The following is an 18,798-nucleotide window of genomic DNA, read 5'->3' on the forward strand; positions in this document are numbered from 1 at the left end:
TTTTCATCTTGTTATCTGCATAACTACTTTATTGGCTTTCAAATCTGTTGAATTAAAATTTACCTTAAATGCATTCAAATTGTTTCAACACTGTTGCTAATGTATGATTTCACAAATAAGCAAATTCGTAGTTTGAACTGCGCATGCCCGTACCCAAAATCAATCGACATAAACCTTGAACTTAGTGTATCATGTACAGTATTGTCTTGTGCATTTTTATGTAACTTGTTTTTCTGTAATGTTGTTTTATCAAGAGATGTTTGATTTATCAATAAAGTATCATGTATGTTTGTTTATATCGGTTGACAATGATATGGGCATGCGCAGTTCAAACTACGAATTGACTTTAATATTGAAAACAGATTACTATTATTAGAAGTTTTACTGTGTACTAATGCAAAAAATGGGATCAACTACAACTGTTCCATCAAATATGTCAATGAAAATGCACAGTGCGTTTTGTTGTCAATTATATTTGCGAGTGAATTAGTATAGAAAAATGTGGAAACATAATGGACCTTTCCGCTAAGCCCCGCCCCTTGGATATTGTTACTAAGGTCCAACAAAACGACAGTGTTAAAACATACGCAAACACGTGCATTTGTGGGACAACATGTCTGCTTGTTTGACATGCACATATTTCAGGCCTTGTTCTGATTGGTCAATTGTTAAGTTTGATTGACATTCCAGAAAGGTCCAACAAAACGACAGTGTTAAAACATACGCAAACACGTGCATTTTTGGGACAACATGTGTTCTTGTTTGACATGCACATATTTCAGGCCTTGTTCTGATTGGTCAATTGTTAAGTTTGATTGACATTCCAGAAAGGTCCACAAAATTCTAGACTTTCAGCAATAAAGAAAGATAAAGAGAAACATTTTCTGAAGTATATCACAAATTCTTTTTGGAAGATAAACAATTTTTAAAATTTACAAACAAATGTTAAGGATAAAAGCATGCAAGCAATTTTAGAAGATTAAATGTTGAATATTGGGGAGTTATATACAGTTGGATCAAAAACTTTCAGAAACATGGTTTTACAGTACAGACATTTACAAAACTCAGACTTTCATTTCAAGACCGAAACTTCTAAAAAACTCTTTTGATAAAACATGATTTCACTAGATCATCTCCTCTTCTGAATTATAACTAATAAAGCATTTTTTTTGTTTCAGGTCCTGTTTCTTACTCTGTATACTGTCTTACCAAACAGTAGCAACACTTTAGACCGTAAAGTGCAACAAAGTTCATGGTCAGAAACTTACGTAAATGCCATTGACATACGTTTGCTGAATTTGCAAGTTTCACTCTCCAACAAGTCTTCTTTAGCTAGATATTTCATTATTCTTTTGATAAATATAATTAAAATATACTCCAATCAAAGCATTTTATACTTCACAATATCAAGACAATTTTGATTAGGTTAATGTATGAACAGAAAAAATAAACATACAATAAATGAAAAAAATAAATAAATAAAAATAAAAAACGCAGAATTTTGAATTTCCTGTTTCAAATGTTCCGGTTTCAAAAAGTGCATTTACACGATTTTGAAATGTTGGGGTATGCAAAGATTTAAAATGTCAAGAATGGTTTGCAAAATGGTGGGAAACTCTTAATGTTTTTCTGAGTATTTGCTGATCTACACAACAAACTGTATTGCATAATAATAATTAACAATAAACATGACAACTCAAAGGTAAATCATTTGGTAGCTCCAACACAATAGATAGTATATAATACATATATAAAGCTTTAACGGATCCTGTTAAATTTTTCTAATAAAATGCCCATGCTAACAAAACAGCTTAAACTAATGACATTGTACAATGTATACTTATCTCTATCTGCATAAATTCCTGTAACGTACATGTATACATACAACCCTTCTGTATTAATTTCCATCTGCATAAAAGCTTGGACAACTATTAATATATCCAATCAAAATATTATGTTCTGTACTTCCCCTAAAAGTTGTCTAATACTTAAAACTTCTAAAATATGTGTAGCTGTATATGTTGGTGTAAATATAGCAGTAGCTTAAAATTAAGCAGGCACCTTCTGGCTAAACCTCTGCCTGTATTTCTTGCTGAGTGTTTTAAATTTTCCGGACAGTTTGCCTGCATTCTCCAATTGGTCAATTACATTTGGAGGAAGAATCTTCATGTCGGTTACAAATTTTCCATCAAAGTTTCGAACTTTGTTCACAGTATCTTCCATACCTGCCACATCTGAGGAAAACAAAATGCATATTTTAAAAGTATGATTAATCAACAGTAGAAAAAAACAAGGACTCAACCAATGGTCTTTTAGTATACTACACTTGTACTCTATGCTGTGGTAGAGGAATCTTTCTGTAAAATGGAATGTGTTAGTTGATAGGCTTGCTAAGGTACAATGTGTTGACCAATAGCACACCTTGTTAGATATTGGACTATTTTTAGGGTAATTTTGACCTAGTTTCTTCAGTATACTCAGGCTTCTATCAAGAGCCTATTTTTTGTTTTGAAGGTGATTGCCTTAAAACCCAAGGGTCCTGTGTTTGTCTGATGGTGCACCAAATAATTTATTCTCAGAGCTAAAAACACAACTCCACTTCCTGAATTTCATATAATACTATGCTTTACATGTTGGCTGATAGCAACAAGTATACTTGTCCCACAGGGTGTTGTTGAGGGTGTCAGGGACGAGTATACTCGTCAAAATCGGGGAAACATTATACCATTTATTACTTCTTCGTTATACATTTTAGAACCACAGAATCAACGGCTGGTAGTTCGGCGAATATGCACCTGGACGATAATGTACAAATGTTGTATGTACATTTGTTGTGTTATGTTGCCGGTAGTACACACGAGAGTGACAAGTGGGGGTGCCCTTTGAACATATACCAACCCATGCAAAAAGCAGGCAAGATAACTCGCACTTGGCAGAGGCAATAAAAAGTGCTGTCACGATGAGTTCACTCGTCCCCTAATATTTTTCCACCAATTTATTAGACACATCATTTTGATGATACAGTATATGACTAGATAAAAAGTTTTTAAAAAGTATGTTTGTATGTATACAGTACTTGTTTTGGCACGCAAGTAGGAACCTTAAAAAAAGGTCTGGCACTCAATGTGTGAAAAATATCATTCCAATATAAGTCATATGCTTATTGTTGATGTGAACTAGATAAAAAATAATATATTTGAAAAAAAAAACAACATTTTGTTATTATTATCAGTTCTCAATATTTCAGTACTATTTTTGGTAATAAATTTGCAGATACGGTCAAAGGATATAAACATAGTGTTCTTGTAATGTTACGCACTGTACTACAGTAAGTTTAACATGTACTGTTCTATTCTATATCTACCAAATCCTGTGCTTATTGTTGGATGTGAGCTAAATTTAAAACTAATACAGTAATAATAAACATTAAAAAAATTTGTTATTATTATTATCAGTTGTCAATATTTCAGCATTATTTTCAGTGGCAGGTCCAGGAATTTGAAGTAGTGCTCAGAGTGTGACTTCCACAGATGAAGGGTCCACACCGCCATGACCCACCATGTTTGAGGCTAAATTAAAGAAAATGGATGATTATGGAACCTCTAGATGGCAAAATTAGCACTCTCTGGACTTTTTCTTTTTATATCCATTAAAAAAAAAACCATTTTGATGAATCGAGGGGAGTGGGTAGAATCTGTCACTGATTTTTGGTACAAGAACCTTGCAGATTCGGTCAAAGGCAATAAACAGCTTTCTAGTATTAATGTTATGCATTGTGGAAATAGGGGACAAACTTGTCAATTTGCTGAACTTCCTGTATTCTATACGTCTGACAGTTATAAGAAACTTCCTAAGGTAATTCCAAAATGAAATATTAGCCAATAAAATAAAACTTGAATAGAGTCTATTAAAGTTGCTTTAAAAATAGAAAACAAGGATAAAATAATGATATGGATTTATCAAGTCTATTCATGATATTATGCATTCTGGATGCCAAAATAACAAAAATGAATTGATTAGTTTAAAAATGCAGTGATATTCAACATTTAATCACAATTATTGCAGAAGTTGTTTTGCTGCTTTTTTTTTAGACTTTATATAGTAGTTACATTAATAGAATGGCTAAAAGAAATTAAAATAATGGAGACATAGCTGTAAAACTGAAACGCTACATAGTATTTATCACCTTTGCCATCATCCTTAATTTAATATAAATAATGTTTAAAGGATCTCTGGAATTTTATTTTGATACATAATATATAATGTATTGTACAGTACATGAACATTGATAGGAAAGAACTTAGTTACTTAACAACGTAGTCAACAATAAAACATACATGTATACAGTAACCTAAGGATTATGCTAATAAGAAATCAATTTCAAATAGAAAATGAGTATTGTTGCTCAAAAAAATGCAATTGTGCGGCCACAATACATTGTTTAGTTCTTTATTAGAATGGGCAGTCTGTTAAAAATTCTATAATTGATCTAATAAAGAACGAATTGTAGATGCCATCAAAAATTATAGTTTTTACAGCATCTACTGAAAACATGACATGTAATGCTGATTTTTTATAATATCAAATCAAATATAAAATCAAACAGTCAATCGTGACATCATCCCTGCAACTCCCAATGTTATTTGCCTATCCTCACAGTCCAACAATATTTCAATTAATGGATGCTTGACTTTCTATTTTTTTAGGTTTGCGTGGTATTTAAAAAATTCCAAATTTTTTCGTCACCGTGAAGGTATTGCGCACCGCGATGAAAATTGAATTGTGATTGAAAATTTCTTTCGTAAAACAAACTGAAAATTTAATAGGAATATTCTGGACCTATTTTAAAGACTCAAGGAATGAAATAGGTGTTGGTCTACGGCCAGGCAGGAAGCCATTGTGGCTTCCTCCTACTGTACTACAGTACTGTAGGCCCTAGCCTAGTATAGTTATGAAATCTTTGCACAATTTTTACCTGTCTGCACCGACCAAAGAGCCAGTGACTGTATTCTCTCTCGAATGCTTTAAAGAAATGTTTATATCTTTGACGAATGTCTATCAAAATTGCATTACAAACAAGTTGTTCTAACACAATACAAATTACAATAGTTATTCATTGTATCCGTACTGTACTGCTGATGTGTAGTTAACACGTACTGCAGGATCACAAATCAGCATACGCACAGCTAAATGTAAATACGCACACAGACTGATCATATCACTATGGCAACCGATGACTGCTACAACTAACATTAAAAGACGGTGATTTACTTATGAAGCAATTAGTAGAGCATGAATCGTACACTAGCGGAAAATTATTATACTTTAGTTAGATTTAATGCATTCAAAAATTTCCTTCGGGCCTACAAGGCCGAAGAAAATTTTTTCAAGTAATAAATCTAACCTTTGTATAATAATTTTCCTATAGTGTAGTATGCGGAGCTCTACAAATTGCTTATTACAGTACAGCACTGTAATATTTCTTCTATTACTTAAAAAAAGTAGCCTACTGTACCTATTCAGTAGGCCTCTGGTACCTATATATTGTTAACATTCCTAATGAACAATTTTTTTTAATGACTATTTTATAGCCATTATTTTACTGTTCAACCAGTATTAACTAAAAATTGTTTTTTCCAACGAGTGACTGGTTTGGCTTGTCTCTGCCGCATATGGTGACAGTGGTTTAGGCTGTTTTTGAGTCATTATTAACATTTAATAACTAAATTAATAGCTTTACATGAAAATAAATTTGTGGTTATCATTTTAAAACTCAATTATCATTTTGTTTTCATCATTTTTTAATTGACTTTGGTCTTTTTGGAACATTTATCAACACATATTAAATACAGTACTTTTGTTAAATAAAACAATTTAAACATTTTTTTCAAGAAACTATAACACAGTTATACAGTATAATGATGCTTATCTTATATTTTTATTATTTTTTAACTCAAACTTATTATGTTTAGTGAAGAAGGAAATGTATCAAACTGTTCCTGATTCAGGAAAGTTGGCAAAATGCCAAGCAGGAAAGGAAATGACAACTCCCAAATGAAAGAATTCTGTGAAATGAATTCAGTAACTGCAGCGGTATATCCTGGGTGTCATCCATGAAAATTTTGATGATAAAAAATGATAATGACTTCATGATGACGATGTATTATGATGACCGATGAATATGATGATGAACAAGATGGGAAGGACTGTGGACATAGACGATGATGTGACGACGATGACACATCATAAATAATGATAATGTACTCATCATCATTAGGCCTAAAAAATAAATTGTTTGTTTGCCCTTCTTTTTTTTAAATGATAAAAAGGGGCTGGTAGAAATTATTTTTTTTTTTTCAAGATTACTCATCAGATGGAAGAAAAATAACCCATAGTTGACATTTTACATTGAATGTAGGCATAGAATGGCAATATCTTACATCAGACAACAACTTTCGACAACTTTGTAGGGCATCTGGCAAAAAGTAAAGATCAATTCACTCACATTTTTGTTTTTAATTTGTAAAGTAAAAAGATTTTTAAAAAACCCCACTTTTTGAAAAAGTTTTTTTTGTTTTGACACCCCTCTTTCCTTCAGTGAGTTAGGAGCCGGTGAGGAGGGCACACAAACAATTTTTTAGGCCTTATAATTATCACCTTTAATAGTATTAAACTCAGTGCACACTATTTAATTTCATGTGATAAACTTGTGTGATGTGACAATAATACAGGCATGAAGATGTCATATTATTACAAAATATAGGCATATCACATTTTTTTGTCACATAGTGTGGACTGTCCAGATTATCAAATTTTCTTTGAAAAAAACTGTTGTATGTCCATATATAGTCATGATGTGCCTATATATGGTCATGATGCAATGTCATCATGACCATATTTAGACATGCCACATGTTTTTGTCAAATTAAATTTGACAGCAATCATCTGAACAGGGCTTCATACTATTTACCTCTCTGTCCACACTCGTCAAGATATATTTGTGTGATATGCCCATATATGGGTATTATGATGTCATATTACACCCTAATATGAGCATACATGTTTTTGTCACATACATTTTGATGTGGATCATTCTGACTGTAAAGTCAATCAATGTCTCATTGACAAAAAACTGTTGTATTCAAATTTTATGAATGTTTTTAGCAAGTAAAATTTCATTTGATTATTTTTTTATTTGATTTGATTTGATCTGTATTTGTTAGCTTAATGTGAATGAAATATTATAGTTTGGTAAAATATTGAAATTAATATTAATTACCTCTTCGTACACGTTCATCAAGATAGCTGCTCTCACCATACTCCAAGAAGGCATTAACAAACATATTCCACAGCTCCAAGAACGTAACAGATGGCAGTTTCTGTATCCAATATGTGGGTACCTCATTGCAGAGAGCTGCGATATTTGGTCCTAGGCTATCAAGATTGGTGATAGCAGGCTCAACAGCAGTATACGTTTCATATAGTATTTCATAGTGATGGTTGAAGAATTCAGGATCCTATAAGAAAATAACCCCCAAAATAATCTTTTTGTTCCATTCAGCAACATATTTGTTATCATAAAACTTGTCTTTCGGACCCACCACTTGCCAATTAACAAAGATGTAAATGAAAATTCTTACTTTTAGCCTAACAACTTAATTTTTTAACCAATGCATTGGAATCACTTACCTGAAAATTTTTCCAGAATTCTGCGGGGTTGGCAATGATTTCTGGGTCAATGTATTTCACGTAACACATTCTGCTATTCAGCAAGTGGTAGGCTGAGAGGTTCTGAAGGAGAAGATAACATAAATTAAATAATACATTAATATTATTAAAAAGTACAAAAAAACATATTTATTTTATTTTATTCCATTTGGTGTGAAAATACAAAAGAGTAAAACAAAATACAAACAAAAGTTTCAAGGAAAAAAAACATGGCAAAAATTAAAGGAAACTCAAATCAGTGCTAAGGAATAGGGAAAGCGGTATTTTTGCAATTTTCTTTTCTATCTTTTTAATATTCAAAAACTGTCTAGATGTACAGTATATTTAATGTATACTGTATTTCCTGATTATCCATGAACATTACAATATTACACTGAAGTGTATTACGGTATACATGTCAGTTTTTTTTTTCTTTAAGGTGAAGAAAAGGCAATATGGGTTGCTGCTTAAATTGAACTAAGGTAGCAATCACCCTGATATTGTTCTAAAAGCATGATTTACATGGCTGTTTAACAATTTTTCTGCCACTTCAAAATCCTGATGTATGGTATATCATTCAACGAACACTCACTTTTTTTTGTTCATAAACATTGTATCGATTGTTGGTCGAAAATGGTCATTTATATTGGATAAATCCACCCACTCCATATGCAAATAAAAATAATTACTAAATATAAATAATACTACAGGGTACATTGAGAATACCTTGAACTTAGCCAAGTCTCGGGTTTAAATCAATACTGAAGGCCTGGGTGTCAATTTACCGATGTTATCTTCCTGACTTTTAATGAAAATATAATTGATAATTTTAACCTGTGAACATTAGTCATAAAATTTGCTTCCATCTGGAGCGTTGTCTTCATTCGAAACATGTGATCTAAAAATAGCCTCTGATAATCTAATGACGGATAATTCTAACTGTTCGAAATTCTGTGATTGGAACAATTTGTAAATTAGATTTCCATCCTTGACTCGCCCGCAAATCTCGCATTAAAATCATAACAGAGGCTTTAATATTCAAACTTAGCAAATGCTCCCAGACGGCAACCAATCAAAACAACTGACTTCCTATTGACCTGAGACTATTATTGAACTTTGGAATGATATACAGTTAATATATTTATGAAAGTTGTTTTATTTTATAAATTAATTTTTTATTCCAACGTAACAGCCATAGAAACCCAATTAAAATAAAGATGAGTGTCGCGTCACATTGACAGCTACTGTAAAAATGCATCATTGTAAATGCTCAGTTTTACAGTATTTATATCCAACATCTGTCATTTTTCGACTCAAATGAATAGTTAGTTTTAAGTTTTATATAAATTTGCAGTTCACTGTGATTTACTACAATATTATTATTTTATGTTTACATTTCGTTTAATTTTGTAGTATGGAATCTTGGTTCATCTTTGGTCCACCTCTCTTGCATTTATCATGTATTTTCGCACACATGCAATTTTGCAAGAGTTTGAGATAACGCAAGTCATGAATAGTAATGGATGCTTGAGGCCTTATGGGTTTATATGAGGAAGATATTAAATTATCAAAACTAAAGCTATATCTTCATACAATACTGGATTCAATTTTTGTATTGATATTGATTTTTTTTTTCAATCTAACTCTTAAGAACTGCATACAGACGGATTAACTACAGTATGTAGTGCATTGTTGTATGCTGTGATTAAATCCAAACATTACAGTGTATTAAGTAAAACAGTACTGTGCATAAAATTAGTGAGTTTTTGTCTGTCTAGGCCTACAATCATATAGAGTTGTTGCAACTTCATGGTAAACAATCCAATTCCAATACACCTTTTAATATTAAGATCTACAAACTTAATGTACTACCTGTAAAGAACATTCTGTATGGTTGAGTGAAAAAAAAAATAAATAAAAAAAATAATTATTTATTTCAACTTGGAAACTTGCATACAACATGCAATGTATACAAATTGATTCATAATTTGATATTAAAAGTAATGACTGATTTTGAGATACTGTATGCAGCCTTCTGTCAACATGATTGTATGCTACCATGCCGACCAAAATTTGTACAGGAAAATTTCAGATTTCTTTTGCTCTTCCTTTGCGTGTTTATATCCAGGGTCTATGATTTAGTACGTATGAGTAACTCCTAAAAGTTTCATGCATAAATTATGACCTTATGATGCCCTACAATAGATAGCGGAACACCTTAAATCAAGATTAAAACCAGTTCACGACCAACAGTAAACAATAACATTGCTGTACTTATACTGAAGAGATCCGGAAGACGGAAGAAATATAATTATAGTAAGTACAATTAACATCATACATTATATTATTCTATTAAGAGCCGAAATGGCTTTACACGTACAGTACAGTAAATGTCTTCATCCATCGTATACTGTAAGGCCCTCACAGCAGTATCGGGTAGATGCAACAGATGCAACATATATTGAACAAGAAGGAATTGGAATAAATTAACACTGATTAGAATTTTAATTTATGTTGAAACAATATCAGTGGAAGTGTACCTAATGTATGAAAATGAAAGTTAAAATAAATCTGTGATGCTATCATTAGTGATTCCTGCAAAATAATAGATTTTAAAATTACAAGCGTTTCCTGATCAATATACTCTTCTATTTTTTTTCATGATTTCCAGTTTTTATCATCAATTTCACAAACATAATGAGTGATTGGAATGCAACACCGACCAAATTGATAAATAATTTAGGTTGAATCACATTATATAATCACATCTTCTTCTCTTCCTTGTGTAGCACTAGTTCCAAATACAATTACTTTCCAGCTTTGCTACATCATTCTGTACCACTCGGGTATATTTTTCAAAGGTCTTTCAAAACTTTAATAGGATTAATTATATTAACATAATATAAGAAGAATAGAATGGTTTCACTCTAGATACTGATTATGACGATGATGATGATGATGATGATGACAGAATGGTTGATAATAATGATGATACATACAGTAGATGATTGATACAGTAGTCATGATAAAGCCAAAAAAAAAATTGTTTGATTGCCCTCCTCCACCCACCAGTAACTCACTGAAAAAAGGGGGCTGAAAAACAAAAAAAACCTAAAGTTTCTTTTTTTAGCATTTTTCTTTACAAATTTTTAAAAAATGTTGAGTGAATTTATCTTTATTTTTTGCCAGATGACCTACAAATAAGTCTAAAGTTGTCGTCTGATGAAAGATATTGCCATTTTAGGTCTCTGTGGGGTTTTTTTTTTCTATCTGATGAGTATTTAAAAAAAAAAGAAAAAACTTTTTCCACCCACCAAAATTTATCATTAAAAAAAAAAGAAGGGCAAACAAACAATTTATTTTTTTTTGGCCAAATGATGATGCCGATAATGATGAATAATGAAAATGATGACGATGAATAATATTTTTATATCGATGGCGTTTAATATTAAAGATATGGTTGTGGTGATGATGGTGGTGAAGATGGTGATGGTATGATGATGTTAACAACACAATAGCAATAATTTCAGAGAACATACTGTAGCAACGATGTTGATGATGATGATGGTGATGATGATGATGATGATGGTAAGTCTGTGGACTGTTTTTCTCATTTAATTTTGATAAAGGAATTTTTCAGTAAGAATAATACACTTTAATTTATATTTTTATTACATACAGTAGAGTAGTGTATTTTCATATCTACAGTGTAGAATAATTTTCTTATATAAAAATTCATGACATAACTGCAGAATCATATGTTCTATGTGCCTACTATTTTTCAAAAAGTCATTTCAATTAACTAAATGTACTTTTATATTTATTGATATTTTTGGTTTATTTTTTTTTTAATCACAACACTCTTCTGTTCAAAATTGGAAATTTAAAACAATGTAAATTGAAAATGTCAGCCGAATTTATTTCATTACCAAATTGTTGTCATGACCAACAAATGTTTGATAGAATCAGAAATAATAATTTCTTGATGCAGAGGTAAAACTTACAACTTTGTAGTCGTGCATGATCGTTACACGCTCGGAGAATTCATCATCTGGTTTGTCAATCGTCTCCAAGTCGTTGGTCACATCAATGTCAACATCTTCATAACACCACTGTTGCTGAGGCTAAAGAATGCAAAATAATAATAACAATTAAAAATTTTTTTTATTGATCTTTCAATGACCTCTGCTACAGAAATCTTCATTACTGTACATCCTGGTTATAATTACACCTTAGCAGCTAGAGGAAATAAGTAAAGTTCATTCATATTCAGAAAAGTTTGTAGCTAGGAAAACGAATTCAAATAAAAATGGTCACTGACCTACTATTAATTAATGCCTACCAAAACAGCAGCAAAAGCAAAGAAGTACAAATTCAAAGGACGCCAGGCACCGGAGGGAAAAAAATTGTTGATATGTTCAGTGGCGTATCTAGAAACCTTGATATGGGGGAGGGGACTGATAGGTTAAGTGGGGGAACTCAATGATTAGGTGAAGGTGTTTGCTCGCAAAATAAGGTAATTTGAGTTGATTTTTAACTACTTGAACTACTACTACTAGTTTTTTTTTAAGGGGGGGGGGGCCCATGTGCTCAGGCATCACCTTGCCACTGAATATTGGACAACTCATTTTTCTAACACTCACTTGGAAATGGTTAATGAGATACAGATTTTTGAATATTATAATAACTGGAGGAAAAGGCAGATAACCACCATCACCCATTTTCCAATTTATAAAAAATAAAGCCATGGATATACTGTACACATAAACTTTGGCAGCCCGTCACCCCTTGAATCCACCTCTGGTACAGTACAGTATTCCTAAAATGACACCCGATTCTACCTAATAGATCTGATAAGTTTCGGTGACATCACCATTCATGATGCTGTCACCAAACCTGATTAGAGGATTCTGATCAGATGATTGATGACTGGTGCTGTCACCACGAGTCCCTAACCCTAACAGTCTTTCAGCATTTTATTTGTCACCGAAACTGATCACTTTTAGGTAGAATCAGATGAAAATAAAGCAACAATACTATATCCATGCTTAATTTCAATCAGAAAATAAATGTTGACCTTACCTCTTGATTGATGTATTCTGCATCCTGGTCTAGATATGTGTCATAGGTCACACCACACCATTTGGTCTAAAAAAAAATGCAGAATATTTAAACAAAATAAATTTAAGTCCAATTTTGCAAAAAATGATTAAATATAAAATCTAGGCCTTGGAAAAAAGATTAGATAACTGTAAACCATCTTATATTCCTGAGCAAGGGGAATCTTCACTTTGTAGGGTTGTTCAAACAGTAGTAGTAGTAGTAAAACTTAATTATTCATGAAGTACAAATCAATTGAAAACATTCTGTTTTCCATCATGGCTGTGAGAAACCTTATAATTACATTCATTTTATAACACATTACAATATGGTCACACAAAAGTTATCACACTATACAGAATGAAAATTAAAGAAAGACAAATACAAAAAAAATACACAAAAACAAAACAAAAAGTCTACAATTTAGTTAAATATAATTAATTAAATCTATACCTAACAATGGCTATAAATTAAGCGAATGGAGAAAATCCATTCGTCAAAATGGCTAGACAGTAGGCCTAAAAAAAGGAAGCAAACAAACACCAAAAAAATGTAGTATTTTTCTGGAACATAGGTTTTTATAGGCCTACTTACACTACCCAGGGATGTAAGTTATGGTGGGTGGAGGTGGGTGATGCCACCAAGCCTTGAAGTTTTCCACCCAATCTAAGGCTAATTTCATGGTCCTCCACCCACCTGTATTAACCCACTTTTCCATTATTAAAATCCACTCTTATTATTTAGAGTTTACCAATGTTATCACCCACCCACTCTTAAATGTCTACCTTCCATCCATAGTTTTCTACAGAGTTAAACTCTGTGACTGGATATTCATTGTAGCTTTACCACAAATTATAAAAGATAATGCCAATTTATGCAAAAAAAAAATATCAAAACAATACACACTATTTAACACTTCAAAAAATTCAAAATAGAATTCCTCCTACTGTATACATACTATTTTAATGTATAGTTTAAATATAGGAGGAATTCTATAAACATACATACTGTAAACATTATAAATGAAAAGATTAATAAAATCAATGAAATTTGATTACACTACAGTACAATTGATATTAAATAAATTAAAAAAAAAAACCCAATTATTTGCTCTGTAAATTTAATTATTGAACTTCATAAAATGGTTGAATAAGATGTACTTACGCGTTTAATGGTTCCAAATCTATCCAAAGCAAAGAAAGTTCCAATAGCAATAACTGCAAATAGCAATACTACAAGCATTACGCAACAGAATCCACATCTTCTAGGTCGGGTTGGAGCTGCAACGGCAGCAGGGGCAACAAATACTTGAGTCTCAACACCCTAAAAAGGGAGAAAAATGTTGTTTAATTTTTATCTAAGCTGTAAGCATCTTTCACAGTATTTTCTCTTCCATGCCTTGTAGGAGCCTATTGTGTGGATGACACATCAAAAATCTCTAGCAAAATAGGTGTGCAGAATCGTAACTACTTCATAATACTTCAATTGGTTATAAGAGATAGGTCAAGGCCTAATTTTCAGCAAAATTGATGCAAAAATAATTGGCCCTTATTAAATCCATACCGTACATTTTTTTAATAGCGCAGAGAATATCTCAAAAATTAGCTCAAATTTGTGCGAAAAATCACTAGGAAAATAGGTTTGAGAATCATAATTGCTGCATTTTGTTATATTAAGATTTGTTCAAGCTTAATTTTCAACAAAATCTTACAACCCTGGGATTAAAAGTCAAGCATCTCACCCATAAGCTACAGTATTCAACTCCACTCCACAATTCATGAGGGAGAAAAAATTTATGTATTTTCTACATATTTAGCAAAATATCTTTATAAACCCGATTAAATAAAACTATGAAACCCTTAAATTTTCATATTTTTCGGGCGCTTTGCACCTTGGACCACTTTCCAAACGTTTTGTGCGAGTTTGATAATATATGTAATATGACGTCATTGTACCCATATATGGGCATATCACATTTTTTGTTACATAAAATTTGATAGGCCTAGGCCCTAGTGACAGTTTAGACAAAGTGTTAGGTCTACGTTCCATTCACTTGGAATCTTTTTACATGGTGGTCCCTAATTTGTGTTTTCTTCAAATATGTTTTTCTAAATTACTTCGGACCAACGGATCTTCGGACCAAAGGCCCTTCTGACCAATGCACTGACCCCAAATTAACTACCACTTTCATGGTGGGTTTTCCAAAATGAACAATAAATGTCTTGTGAAAAAAAAAAGACTAAAAAAAAAATACACTTAATAATTGTTTACGAACAAAATAGTCATCCATCATATTTCATAAACATTTCAAACTGAGGAGTGCGACGCACCAGAATCTCTAAAGCTAAACCCTCCCTCTCCACCGCTTTGTTGAACCTGAGGATCGATTTCATACACTCACTACTACACTACTTCTATAGACAGCAGCACGGAATCTCTACTTAGGCTAGAGAGAGTAACTACTGTCAGTTGAATTGAACTACGTAACAACAACAACAACGGTTGTTGTAGTAGGCCTAGCTAAGGCCTAGCCTAGCCTTCGCTGAACTTACCGAGTCTTTCAGAGCTGCTTCGATGTCTTTTTCTTTCTTAATTTCGTCCTTTTCCCCTCCATCCGGTTTTGGATTGAGTGTAGGCTTAACCATGTCGCGATTGATTCCGTATACGTTAAATTAATGAAATATTTCTAACAATTTGTTATCCCTATATTTAACACAACTAGGCCTACCCGAAGAAGAATCTCTGTGTTGCTTTGGGTTTTGCGATTACGACGTAGTACGCGAACGCGACGACGAAGTTGGTTCAACACTATGACGTCATCTGGTCACGTTGGTGTTGTGTAGTGCACCGTGTGTATATGAATAGATCACTCCTTAATAGGCATACGAAACTTTCTACAGTACTTTCCAATTATTCCAACGCGAAATATCACCAGAAATAACATTTTTCAAAATCTAAGAGATAAACAATTGTACAGTAATATTAAATTTTTTTTTTTCAATCACCAGAGCGCTCTCGCCCAATCAACCGGCCGCGCGTCTTCAGTGCTTTTAGTTACTTTTAACTGTTACCAACCTCTGAAAGATTTGAAACGCTTGATCTGATGGAGTGTCGTCTCTGTTGACCGGGTACATAAACAAAAATATTTTTAACAAAGCCACATTCGAGTTTCAATAATGTAGGCCTATGTATATGTTTAATTTGAGCAGCCGATACATTTCCTTACTCAAACAAAAAATGAAGGCTGAAGTGGTAAACTTTCCGGAGGCCTTTGACACAATTTCCACCCCTCCTTTACGCCCTGAGTTTTAATTAATTTCTAGGGCCAACATTTCTGAGTTAAACTTGGCTCACGGGCCAAAGATAATATCTGAGTACCGGTAATCAACCATCCTTATAATGTTTTGGTAATCTTCAATTATATTGTTGTGCTACAAACAAATGGGAATCTGTAACTTGAGCAAATAGGCCTACATAGGCCGCCTCGTATTTATCAATATTTTGTTCACACCTAATATTTCATACAATAAATATGTGTATATAGTATATTTATAGAATTCTATAGAAACTAGTTCCTCTATAAAACAATTTTATAGAAAATACTAATTTCTGTAGAAATTGATTAGTCTCCATAGAAGGTCTATAAAGTTCTATAGAATTTTTATGTATGGGTAGTTGGTTACAAAAAATTGCGTTAGGTGTATAATAATTACTTTAGTAATATTAAATATAATATGCATAGGCCTAATTTATAAAACATAATCAACATAAGATGCGCTGATAAATAAATTAGATAACATTAATTAAATGAAATATATATATATATATATATATATATATATGTATATATATATATAATGATATAAGCATGTTATGCTACCAACAACGGTAACAGACAATTTGAAATAAAAGTAGGCCGCGCAATAACCATTGAAGAGAATCACTAAATGGGCACTTGCCTCAAAAGTAGGCCTACTGTACTGTAAAAGTACAGACTAATAGTTAGGCCTAGGCCTAATCTGCTATCGGTGCATTCGGTGTATGTAATTTCATTCGGTGTAAATATTTTTAGAATACTTTTAATAGCTTAATAGCAATATTTTCCCTTTGAGCTTACACCATACCATAAATTATGCTTGCGCAAGTTTGGCCCCTATAATATGCCGTCACGATTACTACCATATTATTATTAGTTTAATTTTCAATACTCAACATGTGCGTAGGCGTAAGCAATCATGAGGCCTCGTTGTATTTCAGCGTCATTGTTTTCATTTAAATCTCGATGGGAAAATTAGGCCATGTGTTTTTAAAAGTTATGTAATTTTCATTGCATACCGTATTACGCAATACCTACGAAAAGAAAAAGTGTAGTAATGGAAGAATTATGTGAAAGGACTTGTTTAAATCACGGTGTTTTTCTCAAAAAATTATAAGAATAAGAATTTAATGGATGATCGTTTTAATGAGGAAATAAATATTGAAATATATAAAGGAAACATTAAACTTGGAAAGAACCCGGGAGTTATTAGCGAGTATTGGTGACGCACAGGATTTTCCACAAATTTCTCGCAAGTACCACGTACGTCAGCCCGGTTTTAACTATTTCGGTCATCGAACGGGCCTATTAAAACCTGCACAAATTTCCACTTAAATCCTATTTAAAAATTAAAGACCACCATTCTGTGGTCCCAAATTAACTAATTTCTTCTATCTTTATCATTCTAATGAAAGACAATGAAAGCTGCTAAACACCACGGAAATCCCGGTCCCAAAAGTGGTATTTAATGGAGGGAGACCTGCAGGCGCGTAACAGGGTCTTGGGTCAGGGGTTGGGGGGGAGGACAATGGTAATAATTTTCCCGGTTAGTAATACCCACCCCACCCCCGCCCCCATATAGAAAACAATACGACATAGGGCTTATCTTATTTAAGGCCACACGTGTGTTTGAAACTAAATACAGTATAAACATTTTCATCATAGTTTTATCTATTACTATTCTTTCACCATCAATACATTGGGTAAAACGATCTATCTTAAATGTTCTTTCTATTTGAGTTGGGACTATTATGTGTTCAATTAACTTAGAAGGCAAAGGAGGACAAGCACAAGCAAGTTCTCCCTCAAAAATGAGCGCAAATTTTTTTTTGAGTTTGGGCTTATGTTATATATGGCCACACACGTTCTTTTGAAACTAATTATAAGCCTTTTCATTATGGCTTTATTTATTACAAACATATTCTTTCACCATAATTACACATTAATGCCCTTTTTTTAGGTAAAACGATCTATCTTAAATTTTCTTTCTTGAGTTTGGGACTATTTTGTGTTTAAATAACTTAGAAGGCTAACCCTAAAAATTGCGCGCGAAGCGCGCAATTTAAAGTTTTGTTTTTAATTCTAATTTCGTTGGAATTGATCAAAACTCCCTAAAATGTGCAATTTTGAGAGGAAATTGGCCTACTTCAACAAGAAATGCGCGCGAAATTTGAGATTTTTAGGCACTTTCAGGTGGTGAAAAGGGCATCTTTAATTTCCACAGATGGATATTTTCCCCTTGTCCTCCGGTGGTTACGCCACTGCAGAGAATATCTGCCAGCTTGATTGAATGAGCTATGGACACTGTTTGAAGTGGAGAAGGGGTTGCAGTGTGTTGTGAGTCATTATGATATCTTCCTTTTTATTCTTGTCTTTTTCTCTTCTCTTATTCTTTTCCTTTTCTTTTCCCCTTCTTTCTCTTTCCCTCCCTCCTCCTTCTGGCCTCTTTCTTTTCTCTTATTACCCAGCCCGTTACAACGGCTTGGTCAGCCCGGTAAAATCTGTCAGGGGGAAAATCTATAATTTAACACCGTGTATCTTTAATAAAAGTAAGAAACAGAAACACCTTTGGAAGACTATCGTATGCTTGTTTATTACACATATTGTAACCAACAAATTGATTAACACTATTTTAATTAATCTATTTAAAATATTTAAATCTTGATTACTATTAT

General features: G+C 32.5%; 1 protein-coding gene across 1 annotated transcript; it reads right to left on the reverse strand.

Moving 5' to 3' along the window:
- On the reverse strand, positions 1–15,583 carry LOC117113457 (integral membrane protein 2C-like). The gene is made up of 7 exons (XM_033256790.1): positions 15,360–15,583; positions 13,972–14,130; positions 12,790–12,855; positions 11,712–11,831; positions 7,690–7,791; positions 7,280–7,517; positions 1–2,234 (listed from the first exon to the last, which is right to left on the reverse strand). The coding sequence occupies exons 1-7, from the start codon at positions 15,450–15,452 to the stop codon at positions 2,050–2,052; spliced, it is 963 nt and encodes a 320-aa protein (XP_033112681.1). The 5' UTR covers positions 15,453–15,583; the 3' UTR covers positions 1–2,049.
- Between the last annotated feature and the right edge of the window lie 3,215 nt (positions 15,584–18,798).

This window comes from Anneissia japonica, unplaced genomic scaffold, assembly GCF_011630105.1.
Source record: "Anneissia japonica isolate Jap-2015-1 unplaced genomic scaffold, ASM1163010v1 scaffold493_len2256704_cov171, whole genome shotgun sequence".
NCBI classification, from domain to species: domain Eukaryota; kingdom Metazoa; phylum Echinodermata; class Crinoidea; order Comatulida; family Comatulidae; genus Anneissia; species Anneissia japonica.

Excerpts from the sequence above, each read along its gene's own strand:
- LOC117113457 (XM_033256790.1), bottom strand. The coding sequence starts at position 15,452 with ATGGTTAAGCCTACACTCAATCCAAAACCGGATGGAGGGGAAAAGGAC. Across the intron at positions 14,131-15,359 it reads AAGCAGCTCTGAAAGACTCG|GGTGTTGAGACTCAAGTATT; the intron begins GTAAGTTCAGCG and ends CTCCCTTTTTAG. Across the intron at positions 2,235-7,279 it reads TGATGAACGTGTACGAAGAG|ATGTGGCAGGTATGGAAGAT; the intron begins GTAATTAATATT and ends TGTTTTCCTCAG.